This window comes from Chelon labrosus (assembly GCF_963514085.1).
Source record: "Chelon labrosus genome assembly, chromosome: 15".
In the NCBI taxonomy this organism is placed as follows: domain Eukaryota; kingdom Metazoa; phylum Chordata; class Actinopteri; order Mugiliformes; family Mugilidae; genus Chelon; species Chelon labrosus.
Window position 1 is genome coordinate 14,587,003 of NC_140348.1, and position 15,258 is coordinate 14,602,260.

The following is a 15,258-nucleotide window of genomic DNA, read 5'->3' on the forward strand; positions in this document are numbered from 1 at the left end:
TTATACATATTTATTATCTTAGTCTATACTTATCCCTTGCACAAGTATACAAGTTGATTTTTGTATATCTGTGCAAATAATGAAATGATCCTCACTTAATAGAAGCACAAATGCAGCAAGTACACAATACACCAAGAGTGATGAGCAGAGAATCAAGGTGATAAACTGAATATTCCCCCCTTATAGACTGGTCCTGGTCCACCCATGTGTATTGCACCTGTGTATTTGACTTCTCGTTCATGAATAAAATGTCAAGCATCATCTGCAACTAAACATCACAACCAAAGCGTATTAATGCACTTAAACATATTTTATTTATTCATATTTTTATTCATTTCATGTGCAAATCTATTAAGTTGTGCATACGTTTCAGTACCCATACTGATATGTGGCTGTGTTTTCTTTCATTACTAAACTACTGTACATACATAAACCTTTTTAAGCCACGAAATATGTAAAAATATGCTTGTGCACTTATGGTTAAATCTCCCAGCTGTGAGTGGAATAAGTACGCTGCAGCGTGGCTGAAAAATAAGCTTGGTTTCATGGATTGTTTCTAAACACAGAGATAACTAATATCAATTCCGCTAAATACCTGGGGATTTTAATGTGACAAGCAAGCATCGATGTTGCTCTCGAGGCTGTGCAGTGTTTGTGCGCTTGTGTTTGTCTCTGCGCGTCCCTCAGTTTCCGAAGAGGAAGGCGAGCCGTATGTGCTAAGTAAAAAACATGGCTGCAAGTCTCCGTGCCAGCTGGCTCATGTCTCCTGGTGAAGTGAGGTGTGACAATAAATACACACTCCTTCACTAACAGCTAAGGTAGCCAAAGCAAAGGCTGCCACTAAACCTACTGATGTATTACTACTACAGTTTTACAGTTCTACAGTTTTCATACCTGTGATACTAATGAATTCATACTGCATTTATTGTGTTGTGCGTCTTGCAGCTTCTGCTATTCATCTACAAAATCATGAAAGCAATGGAGGTATCTACTGTATCAACACTACTCTTATAACAGCGATTGCCAAATATCTGAATGTTGGCGTGTGAATGCTAAACACCACTCGTTGGAAAGTGCTCAACTTACAGCTCTGTGGCTCAGTGATTGCATATTTTTTAAAGAATCTTTATTTTGAAGAAGATGGCTGAAGTGTAGCACCCTTAAGAGCCTAAAAATCTGTGTTGCAGTCTTTTACTTACTAATATGAGGTCTTGAAATAATGTTCACTAAACCACTAGGCTGAGCTCCAGATTGTCATGAATCTAAAAGAGAGAGTAAAGACCAAAGAGGTCGGAGACGAAACTGCACCTACGAGCTGGTTCTTGTTTCTACTCTTCATTAAAAGTCCCTCTCCTGGAAGGCGCTCAAGTTGAAAGCAGTGTCCATGAACCTCTTCAGCTCATTCAGGTGGGTGGACTTGTTCCCTGTGGCAGGGGCGGCTGCGGGGTCCCGTCCCACGTACCTAAAAACAAACATTTAACGTTTGCCGTCTCTTACGGTGGTTCAAATCCTTCACCTGCTTCTCTAAGTGGACAACTCCTTACCATATGTGCTTCTTGTTGGCAACTACTGCGAGGAAACGTGGCCGGACATAGTCGTAGTAACCCATGTTCTTGTGCTCCTCCTGACACCAGACCAGCTCAGCACTGGCGTATTTTTCAACTTGTTCTCTGACCAGGTCAAACGGGAAAGGAGAGATCTGTAGGGGATGGCACAGAACGAATAAATTATAAAAGTGCAATGCTTGGTTTTTAAAAATCCACCGTGGAAGATATAACCAGAAATGGGACTAATTACCTGCTCAAGTCTGACGATGGCAACATCTCTCTCCATGTTATTCTGTTTCCTCTCTTTAGCCAGTTCATAGTAGACTTTGCCAGTGCAGAAGATGACCCTCTTAACTTGGCCCGGGGATTGACTTGCAGAGCCTTCATCGGGAATCAGTCTTTTGAATGTAGTGCCTACAAAGATTAAATATGTTTGCAACAGGTGTACAACAATACAAATGGCATTAATATGTCACATTAGAGACAAATAAAGTAAAACTCCACCTTTGGCGAGGTCGTCAAAACTCGACCTTGCATCCGGGTGCCTCAGCAGAGACTTTGGAGTGAAAACGATCAACTGTTTACAAAAAAAAAAAGAAAAAAGTTTCTGCCAGTGACAAACAACAGATTGATCCTGTCATCCGTAGCTTCACTGCGCGCGCTGAAAAAACTCCAGAGATAAAAGTTTTTATCTCTTTTCACGCTAATTTGTTGCCAACATATAGCACGCAACATCAGCATTGGGAAAGGGAAACATTTCCGCAACAATCAAATAAATAAAGCCCTTTGTGCTCAGTGGACCGAGACCAGAATTTCAGAGTTTTTCATAAAAAAAACAACAATATTATCCCCAGTTGGCCTCCTCACTAATTTGCTCAGGAAGTCATTTTCTCATGCTTCGCAAAGCATTGCATTTACGTGCGACAGGGGATCAGTTAAGACATTCACTGTGGCTGAAAACTGTGAGAGACAGAAAAAAAACAGCATATAGAAAAAAGGAAAAAGCTTTACGCACAAAAACTTTATAGAAGCTGTGCTTTGGGAGTTCATTGTGCTAATTAAGACCATATAGACCACATTTGTACTTTGACTGAATGAAGTAAAGGTGTCTGCAAACTGAGATTCTTTGAGAATTATGTTTACCATATAGTATTGTGCCATAAAATTGTAATTCTAACACTATCTAGTATATTGAAGTAATGGAAATATACTATGACAGACAGCTCAGCAGAAACTAAGACGATTTGATGACTCTGGAAATGTTAGTTATACTCTAGATTTATTTTTGAGGAATGCAGTGTTTTTTTTTTTTTGAGTGATCTGATGGGCATCTGTGCAAATTTTCAAATGTACAGCTATTGCATGACAAGACCGAACTCCAGCTGAACAAGACGTAGATAAAACTGGGTATAGCAATGCAGTTACACTTTACCGGTTTTCTGAATGGCAGCAGAATCTGTCGTCTGAGCACGTGACAGTAGTTAGCAGGCGTGGAGCAGTTGACCACGATCCAGTTACAGTCGTTCAGCTGCTGGACTTCAAAATCTCCACTGAACTCCTTTGTAGAATAATACAATTATACAAACGACGTTATTTAGAAATATTAATGATTCATTTTTTGTTTGTTGTAGAAATGATTTTCTTTTATAATTGAAGAAGATTTAGCACAAAAATGCATCAGTGCACTGTATCTCTGTCTCATTCTCTCTTACACACACGCACACATATACATAGGACACAGAATGCTAATCCCTATAATGCTCCCGCTAATGGTTTGATCAATACCCCATTTAAAGATGAATCTAGTAAGCTTCTGCTGATACAGCCCACTGTGGTTCCCTCCTTGAATGTTCCCTCATACCAGCTGACCCTTGGGGCCATGAATTACTGCTGAATACCAACACTTTGGGGCCATAATGAAGAGACTTCCCAGCTCTAGGGAAATAGGCAATCATCACTCAAGTGCTCATGTCATCAGCGTGGCCAATAAAACAGGAAGCTACTGGGTGTTAACTGTAGCCCTGTGTGGGGAGCACTCAAAGACAGCAAAGAACCTCTTTGACATAAATCGTAGCATTAAATGATTGGTAGCCATTTGAGCCATAATGTAAATTCTAACGTGAACATACAGGGACGTGATCCGGATCGTCTTTGCTCATTTGCAGGAAGCGCTCAGGTCGAGCCGACGAATGTTCTGGACCCTGAGGACGAAATGAAATTAAACGAATCCCAACAGTACAATCCAAAAATGTTGAAATTTAAATAAGTATATTTTATATTATAAGTAAATCCAAAAAAAAAGAAAACTTTCAATTTCTGAAGAACTGAGTGGTTGATTTTCACTTCTCACCATTCCCTCCATCCCATGCGGCAGCAGCAGAACAATGCCATTGTTGCGGACCCACTTGGCCTGGCCTGAGCTGATGAACTGGTCAATGATACACTGGGCTGTGTTGTGAAAGTCTCCAAACTGGGCCTCCCAAAGGATCAGAGCATTTGGACTGGCCATGGCGAAGCCAAGCTCAAAACCTGAAGTCACATTCATCATTACACAGAGCCACACAACAACCAACTATAGCAGACTGTGCCTTCAGAGCAGCTTCAGTATTACCTAGAACGCCATACTCTGACAAGGAGCTGTTGCAGACAGTGTAAGGAGCCTGGTTCTCCCACAGGTGGTTCATGGGAACACAGATGCGTTTGTCCACCTCTTGGTCATGCAGAATGTGATGGCGGTGGCTGCAAAACACAAGAAAGACAGAGACAGTAAAGACTGAAACATGCATACAAAAACACATTGATGGCTATTCTAGCAGCTCTGTAAGGCATTACTTTAAGCTAAAATGCTAAAATCAGCATGCTAACTATCTCTCTGTGAAAATGCTATTTTTTACCACATTAATTTAGCATATTAGCATACTGGTAAAGTTCACAGTCATCCATCTAATCGCTGTGGAAACATTTTAGTCCGGACCAAGACTCTAAGACTCGAGCCAATCTGCTGGCATGGGTAAAAAAAACTGTTGAGTCCAGTCATGTATTTGTGTGTGGTACTTTATGAAGATTTAAAATAAATGACTGTATTGACATGGACTTCTAAGTGACCATTCGTATCACATATAGCTGAAATGAATGGATGAAATGGGACATGAACACAAACACAGAATATTAACACTGATCATTCTATCAGAAAAATCAATCAGTTTATAAAAATTCCTTACTGATCATTGATTTATTTTGATTTGACTAATCATTTTCTCTACTAGTCTTTAAAGAACAAAGGGCAATATTTGTAACTGCAGAATGACACTGATGCGAAAGATTGTCAGGACTGTCGCTGGCTTGATGGTGATGAAAAGAGCTGGTTTTCTGAGGCAATACTATGCTTTTGATGGCTGGATGAGAGTTAAACACACAACCACCGTTGCCGCTGTTCTCGGCCCAGAAAGACACTCGGCGAAGAGCGCTCTCCTCTTTCGTGACCTTCAGTCAGCGCGAGGCTCGACAAGAGTTGATGGGAGCAAAGAACCAAGTGTTAACAAGCTCTGCCAGTCCGCTCGCTCCCAGGGAAGGAATCAGCCCTCAAAACCAGCACGATCAGACAATCACTTAAACCCCTTTAGCGTCACTTCAGTGACATCTACGCGCACGGATATACTCAAACACACAACGCTGGAGGTTATGTAACGGTGAGGCAGGAGAGCTGCAAGAAACAAATTATTATCTTGAATGAGAAGACAGATGACAAGAAGACCAGATTATTGTGATAGCAGTCTTTTGAATACTATTATCCATAATTATGGCCTAATGAGGGCACATAATGTAGTGTATAATCATTTTGTTTGATCCTCGATCTACTTTTGCAGGTTACACACTCCTTCTTCAAGAAATCCTTTAATGAAAGAGAAATCGAGGGCATTCGGCATAAATTGAAGCAACACACACGTCATTTCATGTTTCACTTTCACGAGGACCAGAATGAGAACGAGGTCTTTCTCCTGGATTGCCTCATGAACTGCAAGCCCGCCCCTCCGCCCGTTGTTTTGTCACACACACACACACCAAAACACACATGCGTCTTCTGCCTGGGGGCCCCATTAGTCAGGAAAAAGGGGTGCACGGTGCTGCACGTGCAACCCATCCAAACACGACGACTGAATCCATTAGTCCACGCCGCTACGTACGACACAGAAAGGCAAGCAGGCCCACTCAACTGTAACATGCCAATATGCTCAGCTCCTAAGAACTATGACGGGAACCAGAGTAGTGGGGGATGAAAGGAGTGGAGGCGGGGAGGAAGAGAAAAGCAGCAAGGGGAGGTAACGGAGGGTAGAGTATAACTGAATTATAAAGAGAAAAAAGTAAACGTAAAGAAAGAAACTGACACCACAGAGGATTTAAATAAAAAAAAATGGTGATATGGAGATGAGGAGCAGCTGTGGTGTTTGACTGCCGTAATTTTTTCAGTTGGGAAAATTATCCTGCTGAATAGGACAGCAGAAGGGGAGAAGTAGATGTCACTGGTAAATGCGAAGCAAAAGAAAATGCCCTGTAGCCTCTGGTTAGTTAGTGTGATGTATGTCGCTGTACGCTAAGGAGGAGGAGGAGGAGGAGGAGGAGGAGGAGGGAAGAGGGGGTTTGTTGTCAGTGAAGATGGGCTGGTGGAGAAATGATAGGGGACAGATGAGACAGCCACAGTAAAAGGAGGGCTGGTTTTGTTCATGTGTCACTCGTTCCCTCCATACCATGACAACACCATGTGGGCTCCACAGTTCCCAAGAGACCGAGCTGACGTTGTCTGTCTGTCAGACTCCCCGTGCTACTCTCCCCGCACCCCAAGTTACTTAATTCACTATCTTTAAGAGAGTGCCCTTTAACTCTGTTCGTATTTGCTGACACTGAAATACTGAACAGCTTCTTTTCAAAATAGCACAATTCGGGCAATATCTATTTAAGGCTCATTATATGCTGAGTGACATAGTTTGGTAGTAGTAAGGATATTCATCATTATAGATAATTTTGTTATTGACTTGGACGACAGTAAAGACTGATAAAAAAAAAAAAAAAAACTTAATGCCATTTTATCACACTATGATTTAGCTAAAAGCTGATAATGATACAGCAATGTAGTCAGGTCGTACTTCGTTGTAAAGAAAAATAAAGCCAATTTAAGATGGAAAAGAAGCTCATACAGTAAGAGGAGAGCCATAAAAATACAAAAACCAATAAAGCAAAAATCCATATATATTTAAACCACGCTAGTCTAGTCCCTCAATAACTGCACTCACAGCAGCGTGAGCTCCTCCTAATGCAACATGAACAGGCACGGACGTTAAAAAAAAAAAAAAAAAGACTGAGTGGCCACGCCGAGTTCTCACAGGCCCACCTAAAGGTTCCTCGCTCGACATCTTGCCCGCTGAGCCGTACGTGTATGCCGTCTTTGAGAAGAGAGCCAAAGGCCATGTACTCTCCCAGAGCCCAGTCCATCTGACGATTCTTCACCAGGTCAGCTCGACCACGCAGGATACGTGACACACCTAGAGAATGCACAAAAACACACACACACACAGAGCAGAGACAGGGCTGTATTACTGCATTTAGAAAATTATGTGTTTATAGGTCATGTATTGTTATTGACTTAATATCATCACTGCAGAAAAAACTAACTTGTGGCTCTGAGGTTTGTGTAATCTTTACTATAATACTATAACAGCTCTTATGTCTTTGTAGAATGTAGACTGTGGATTTCCAATACAGTATATCAATTTTAACTACTATTATCTTTATTACCATGACCGCTAACAAGTCTCACAGCTCAAAGCACCCAGACTTACCAGGGTGGATTTTAAAGTCTTCCAGAGGCACTGAGCTGGCCGTCTGGCCAATGTGCTGCAAAACCTCCTCAGCCAGACCTGTAGGGAGGCAGCTCATGCTCTTAGGCTCTCCCTGTGCTGTGAAGAAATCTACAAAGAGAGAAATAATTAGGAAGGAAAAAACAAGGGAGCCCAAAGTACTGATTAGTATTATGTCGTTGTGCTTTCCCACTGTATAATGAGGTATCTTCCTGTAGTACAATCTACCTGGCCAAGGGGAGTCAAGCCAGTGTCGAATTTGTAAGATCTTTTCATCCTTGGAGCTGGTGTATGCCTCCTCACAAATCTTGTCGTATTTGGCTACTTCTTCCTGAAATCGAAAATGAAAAATGACCTGATTTAACTAATACACAGTTGGTTTACTTTATTTTATTTTAAAGACTGACTAAGTTAAACTGTAGGTAGCTGAGACAGAGAGAGCATATAATAGAGAAATATTAGAGGAGGAGGAAAGCCTCCACTAGCACTAATAGCCTTTGCTTTTACAAATGGAGCTTTTTTTTTTTTGCAAGAGTCCAAATAGCTGGCCATGCAACAGAAAACGCTGTCCATCAAAAGCTAAGACACCAGTGAAGTGCAGCAGTATTTCTCTGGCATGTGGGATAGAAAAAAACGTTCAGAATAGATATTACGGTCCGAGTTCCTGTTTTAGATGAGGAACCTCAGCAATTCCATTGAATGGCGCTGGAATCTGAGGTATACTTCAACTTCATTGAGCAATATATACTCTATGTGAGGGATTGTGAGGCTTGGTGATTGAAGCGAGGCAGTAAATTGGAACTCAAATACAGCAGTGCTGGCACAACACATTTACTTGAAGGCTAGAGTAATATCTAAGTGTGATTTAATGCACACAGCCCGGCAGATGGGGATACACCAAATAAAACAGCGTACAGTAGCAAAGAGTAGTACACAGTATATTTAACAAGAGAAAACAGTATTAGATCACAAACCTCAAATTCCTGCAGTGTCACCACTCCCTCAGCAATGAGCTTGTCGGAGTACTTTTTGAGTACGTGCTCCTGCCGACGGATCTGTTTGTACATCAGCGGCTGGGTGAACATGGGCTCATCCATTTCGTTGTGGCCAAACCGTCTGTAACAAACCTGTTAGAAGACGCACCTCATGAACGGAAAATGTCAAGTATGCAGTTTTTTTAACCAGTGAGACTCTGCTGTGACAGACCAGGTCAATGACGACGTCCTTGTTGAAGGTGGTCCTCCACTCCGCGGCCACCCGGCACACATACATGACGGCCTCCGGGTCGTCAGCATTCACGTGGAAGATGGGCGCATTGACGACCCTAGCCACATCGGTGGGGTAGGGAGAGGAGCGGGCCACTCGAGGATCTGTGGTGAAGCCAATCTGAGGGGCACACATGCCAAAATTCATATAATTTAGAGCTTGGAATGGTTGGAATGATGTTTCTTTGGAATCAGGAATTTAAACATCAGAATAATACTGTATAATCATACACCTATCAGGCATAACATCCTAATACTGTGTAGGTCTCCCTTGTGCCTGCAAAACAGTTGTGACTCATCAGAGAATGGACATGGGCCTTCTGAGGGTGTCCTGTGGTGTCTGGTAACAGAATGTTGTTAGTGGGGGCCTTTGGGTCCTATGGGTTGAGGGGAGAGGCCTCTGTAGATCAGGCTTGTTCCAGTGAACCCCACAGATACTTGAGAGAATTTGGAGGTCAGGTCAACGCCTTGTGCTGTTTCTCGAGTTGTTCCTAAACCGTTTTTGTGTGTGTGTCTGTGTCAAGCTGCATTCTGCTCCTATCAAGGAGTGTCATTGCTATGGGGGCACCCCAGGCACCCCAGCCTGGTCTGGTCTAGGTGGGTGGTACATGACTAAGCAACACCCACACTAATGGGTCCAAAAGTTTCCCAGCAGAACATTGAATTGTCACAAAATGGTCAATTTTATTCACTCCTCCTGTCAGTGGTTTTAATGTTGTGGCTGATTGGTGTATCTTCATGATACAGATTATCATTTAGTTACACCTTCTAGTTACACTTCAGTACCTGGTTGTTGACCACAACATGGATCGTACCATGTGTGGTGTAGGAGGGGAGTTCACTCAGGTGGAAGGTCTCATAAACAACTCCTTGACCAGCAAAAGCAGCGTCACCATGCATCAAGATGGACATCACCTTAAGAAAACATTACAGGCTTAACAGGACGAAGACTTTGCCGTCATGCTTTCAAATGTGTATGCAGGAACAATAATAGCTACCTTCTTTCCCTGAGTGTCTCCTCTGTAGAACTGCTCAGCTTTGGCCTTCCCCTGCACCACAGGATCCACCGCCTCGAGGTGGGAGGGGTTTGCCATGAGTGACAGGGTGATGTTCTTGTCTGTTTCGCGGTTAATCCTCTCATGGAACATCCCAAGGTGGTATTTGACATCACCTGAACCCTACATGTGTATAAATGCAGATGAAATAAAGCATCAGCTGCATCTCCAGAATGCTTTTCTCAGATAATTTCCACATGGCCATGGACACATCAGTTTACTCACCTCATCTGTAGCCTCTAATTTTGGGTCAAACTGGCAGAATATCTGATCCAGTTCCTTGCGGATCACATTAGCCAAGACATTCAGTCGACCCCTGGGAATTGAGGTTACAAAGCCGATATCACATAAGGAAGGAGAGCACACAGCCGTGTGAGCAGACTGAACTAAGAGGTGAGAAAAGTGTAAAGCGTTTTACCGATGAGGCATCCCCATGATCACACTGTCGATACCTGCAGCGCTCGACTTGTCAATGATGGTTTTAAGAGCGGGGATGAGAACTTCACAGCCTTCCAGGCCGAAACGTTTCTCTGATGACCACTTTCTGGCCAGGAAGTCCTCAAACCTAGACATAATAACAGTTTACATATAGAATCTGAGGATGTTTATACCGCTAGCAGGGAGCTGATGATGTAGAATATACTCTTACTACTTATAATGGTAAGAATAGATTTATTTTTACAACAGTACTATGGTGATTTTTGCAAAATTCATTTAATTACAATTGTGTAGAATTGTAATTGTGTGCAGTGTTAAAGAATTAGCATAGAACAAGTGAGAATACAGTGAGATGAGATAAGCGCACTAACGATAGATCATCTGCAGGAACCTCCAGTGACGTCTGAGGTCATTTATCAAAGCTGAAAATGAGCTCACATGAAGAATAGAGTGTGTTCCTCTCCAAATATACGTGTACAGGAGTTTTGTTAATGTTATGTGAGTCCCTGAGACAGGCCATAACTAAAAGTGAGGTATCGTGCTGTCGGCAAAGTGCAAGTTAGTAGATGTTAATTCACTGCTGACCGCGTGGATCTGATGAGGCGGGCGAGCAGAGTTCTCTTCTCAGTGTTGGTGAACTGCATGATGCCCGGAGTCTCAAACTTCTGACGAATCCACTGGCACTGGTCCACGTTGTTAATGAACATAAATTCAATGCCTACGTGACCGCAGTAAGACATCTGAGAGAAGAGAGGGGGAAAAATGTAAACAGCATGGCGAAGAGAGGCGCCTGTCCCCCCACAATTAGACACACGTATGGACAAAAACACGGAAACAAAATACCTCAAGTCTGCGTATAATTTCTCTGAGTGGCAGAGTGGTCTCTTGTCCACCTATGAAGGTGGTGAGGGGCAGCTGGAAGCTCCTGTCCAAGTCAGACTCATCAAGACCATAGAAACCTACAAGAATATCATGTGAAACATTGGTTTGGTTAAGAGTCTTGAGAAAGACCCACCACAAAACCTACTAAAGCCATTTATTCATATTATCTATGGCAATTAAATTTTTTTGTGTAGTACTTCCAAGTAAAGGAACCAATCTGTGATGTTACAAAAAGTATTATTCTAATGCATTTAAAGACACTTCAAACAAATCCTTTCCAGACCCAAAACATCCAAAATACAAACATCTGTATACGTCCCAGTTTAAAAATGTACCTAAAAACTGAATTTAGATGAATTTTCATGTAATTTGTCTAAAAATAACTTTAGACCAACCCTTAACTGGACACCAAATAAGATTTATAATTGATATAAGCAGATTATCAAGCATAAATGCCAAACATCTGCTCTTTACAGCTTTTATTAATTAATTAATCAGCTTTATGTCATTATTCAAGTATATTTTGGATTTGGAGTAATGGCCATTTATATTCTAGACTAAAGGATTAATTGAGTTATATAGTAAAAAAAAAAGAAGAAAAAAATGATAATGAAAATAATGATTCGCTGCTCTAAATGAGACTGCTCCCTTCAAACTCAGAGCACGGGCTGAAATGAATTAACTGACACAATTCAAAAGTTTAATCCGAGTCAATCGGTTGGATGGGAAAGGCTGTGAAAGTCAAAACAATAATCCACTGTATATTTGCCGACATGCAGGACACATACAGGTAGGTTTCTGTGCCACTCAAACCCACCTGAGAGAGCTGGCTAAGCTCAAGATCGCAGGCAACATAAGAGGAGACAGGTGCAAATCATATTAGGCACACAGCAAAGACAAAGGGGGCCAAGAATAGACTCGTGCACTATCAGCTGACCAAATAAGGGGCTACGCAGGCTATCATTAGCTTTCATTAGGGAGCTATAGCCCCGGTGACAATACATAATGCGATGCAATGTCCTGACACACATTGATCACTGATAACAGAGCCCAGCAGAAACAATGTCTCTCTCTCTCTCTCTCTATGACTCTCTATCCTCTTTACTAGCTATTACTGTAGACTTCGATCGCTTTCTGCGGCCATCCCGCATCCTCCAACCCTCAGTCCGCTAAATGAAATGGAGAATGACAAGAGCTAGGCCTGAGATTAATGACAGCATTAGGCTGACTAACCCATACGAGGCGGAGAACGTGATGGGGCCCCTCTACACTGAAACACCACTTCAGCTCTGGAGTCTGATGAGTTATGCAACACTGGATGCGTGTACAACTGGTGCGTGGCTGCACACATATCTGCCGTAAAGCCCCTCAAAGGTATGCTAAACTTTTACTGAAATAATGCGCAAGACACATTTTTATTAGAAGAAAGATAAAGCTTTTCATGTAAGCCTGTCGGTGAGAGAATAATCCTTAAGTATGACAGGTAAAGACTGCGGATATACACTATACTGCCTGTGGGTTACCTCCATATCCAATTAGTTGGATTTTCAGAATACTGTAAAATAATAATATAATTTCTACATGCAGTCTGAGCCTTTCCTTTGACATTTTTATAACACAGCTGCTCTTAAACAGGAATCAAGACACCAGCAGCGTGATAAAAATGATTTCTTATTAATATTTGGTAGTTGTGTGTGATGTATGACGCGCCTCGGACAACCGAGAGAAAGAGCCTCACCTAATTTGTCGATGCTGGTGATGAGGTCTGAGGGAACAAACGAGTCCAGGTCAGCCTCCAGGATTCCCAGAGGGTCTAACTGGGCGACATGGTGACCACGAATCTGACACGGGTAAGCGGAGGACGGGTCAGAAGTAACGAGATAAAGAGAATTGGGTAAAACAAGAGAATTTTGACAGGCAGGAAAGATTAAGGACCAATTTGGCTTCCATCATAATGCTGAGTGTGAACAGCTGGAGAGCAAGCTAACACGCAGTTATAGGTCAACCTTTGTGAGAAAAGAGGCCCATGGGAGTCCCTTTTATCTGCACGCACGTTTTCACCAGCACTGCAACCAGCTGGGAATAAAAGTGACGCCTTTGCCAAAAGACAGAATTTAATAAATCCCTCGGATAGTTCCTCAAATTAATTTGAGAAATGCTGCCACCTGTTTTGTTTAAGTAGTCTCTTTGATATTTTGATTTTCAAAAAGCAGTCAGGGTAAGGAGGTTGGAGTTAATCCTGCAATTTGCATAACCTCGTGCAGTGACAAACAAATTGTATATTCCTTTTAATACAAGAACACGCAGTATAAACAGCTTTCTTTGCCAGTTGCATCCGATTTGCCGAGTCCGAGCGGATTTTGTTTGATGCATTTTTCACACACACGCAGGAGTTACAAATAGTAAGTCGATGACATCTTAATTCTGCGCACACACACCTCTTTAATGATGAACCATGTGATGTGCTATGAATCTTTGAATTAGTAAAGAGCAGCAATCCAATTTGCACCGAATCTGATGCATGTACGTATCTGTGTGTGCGTGTGTGTGTGTTGCTCGCAGATGGGCTGGGTGAGAGTGGGGTACCTGATAGGCTCTAATGAGAGTGTGTACAGCCAGGTGGTCCTCCACCACTTTCTGTGCCATGTCTGTTGAGTGGGACAGCACTCGGCCCTGGAGGAGAGCAGAGGGGCGTCTCTCACCCACCTCGCCAGATGGACTGGAGGCCTGGATGTTACGGAAGAATCCATCCCAAGACTAGAACATAGAGAAACACAGATCCAGCTATCACAAACATGTGGGCATGTGTATATCCTGTATGATAGAATAGTGAAAGGCAGGACACTGCAACTAAAGTGTATTTATACCTGCTCCAGGCATTTAATAATCATAATGTAATTTATTAAGTTCCATCTGAGCAGGTTTAATTGAGCTGAAAATGTGGTTTTTCATTCATTCGGTAAGAAACGCCACATGTTGTTACCTCGTGGACGTTTTTATGATCCTCCAGCCAGGCAAAGTACATCTCCTCCACGTAGCTGGAGCTGTTGGCCACCGCTGGGAGAAGCGGCTCAGACTTGGAGCTACAGCCTCTCCTGGGGTCAACCCAGCGCCTGATGGCCAGGCCGCCTCCATTCGCTCGGATCAGCTGGTTCCCTCCAGCGCGCCCTCCCTTCAGCACGCCCGCTAACGCCCGGAACTGACTCATGGCTGGGGGGGGAGGCAAAGTGAAAGATAGGGTAAAGACAGCACACGTGAATCGCGCAGGAAAGGGTTTTATTACACACCATCCTCGACATGGGACGTTTAATGTCAGATATCAAATAAGATCTGCAGCTGCTTGACCTCTAGGTTTTTTCATAGAGCGGGACTATAATTGCTCAGAGTGTTGATGACTTTGACAATCGTATACATATTTTCGATGGGATTTACTCTGACCTGGGTAGCATTTATAGTTACATAGCCTACAGCTACGCGACGGCCCGAGCGCCTGTTTCTGCGCAAATCATTGCACATGCAGACGACGACGCGCGTAACAGCCGAAGTGTGACGGCAGCATTGCGGCGGCGGCGGCTGCAGGTAAAAACTTCCTCTCACCTTTTTCCCCGAAGGATGCTTCACCCGCTTCCTCAAACTACAGCGCCGGCATCAATGCCCAAACATTGCCCGTGTGTCATTCTAGATGTGGTGCCCTGGTAGGCTACCTCTAATCCCTCAACACAAATCCTCATAATCTCCTCTCGTCTCTGACACTGACGGGTGGAGGAGCGCGGTATCGCGGGAAAAGAGCGCCGCTTTAAAATGTCGCTTATTTGCTTCTGTAAATGACATTTACCTTGGTCTGCATCGCTGTTTTGGCCCGAGCAGGACAGGTACCAGTGAAGGTGACACAGATCCAAGCGGAGTCGCGGCTTGCTTGACACGCCCCCCCCCCCCCCCCCTCCTTCCTCCTGCTCCCGTGCGTCAGGTGGCGTTTCCTCTGCGGAGGCAGCAGGCAGCATGGTGCACCCAGAGGTGCCGTTGCATCCGAGGTAACCGTCTAGCAACACATCTGCTCAGGGACAAACAAATATGTATGATTAAGTGACGCCAATGCACACATCAGATTTCACTTATTTGCAGCATTTATGTTATAATCAGTTTACTCACTTTAATCCTCTTAGTTCAGGCAGGGGCAACACTTGCCAAGCAGACGGGTCGTTTTCCCCCTCTAAGATAC

The 15,258-nt window shown here is 43.2% G+C and overlaps 1 protein-coding gene across 3 annotated transcripts; it reads right to left on the reverse strand.

Moving 5' to 3' along the window:
* Window positions 1-354: 354 nt before the first annotated feature.
* ogdhl (oxoglutarate dehydrogenase L) lies at window positions 355-14,359 on the reverse strand (the record flags this gene model as incomplete). 3 transcript variants are annotated; one of them, XM_084561244.1, is made up of 22 exons in its annotated part: window positions 355-1,462; window positions 1,545-1,699; window positions 1,798-1,961; window positions 2,052-2,124; window positions 2,980-3,105; window positions 3,677-3,748; window positions 3,898-4,076; window positions 4,159-4,286; window positions 6,934-7,084; window positions 7,382-7,510; window positions 7,628-7,730; window positions 8,374-8,526; window positions 8,606-8,785; window positions 9,451-9,579; window positions 9,663-9,842; window positions 9,945-10,035; window positions 10,138-10,284; window positions 10,743-10,897; window positions 11,001-11,116; window positions 12,778-12,880; window positions 13,626-13,796; window positions 14,023-14,359. In XM_084561244.1, the coding sequence occupies 22 exons, from the start codon at window positions 14,245-14,247 to the stop codon at window positions 1,339-1,341; spliced, it is 3,054 nt and encodes a 1,017-aa protein (XP_084417370.1). In that variant the 3' UTR covers window positions 355-1,338. The 3 variants fall into 3 exon arrangements, with proteins under 3 accessions (XP_084417370.1, XP_084417371.1, XP_084417372.1); XM_084561245.1 differs by lacking the exon at window positions 13,626-13,796 and having other exon boundaries at window positions 14,023-14,076; XM_084561246.1 differs by lacking the exons at window positions 8,606-8,785; window positions 11,001-11,116; window positions 12,778-12,880; window positions 13,626-13,796; window positions 14,023-14,359.
* Between the last annotated feature and the right edge of the window lie 899 nt (window positions 14,360-15,258).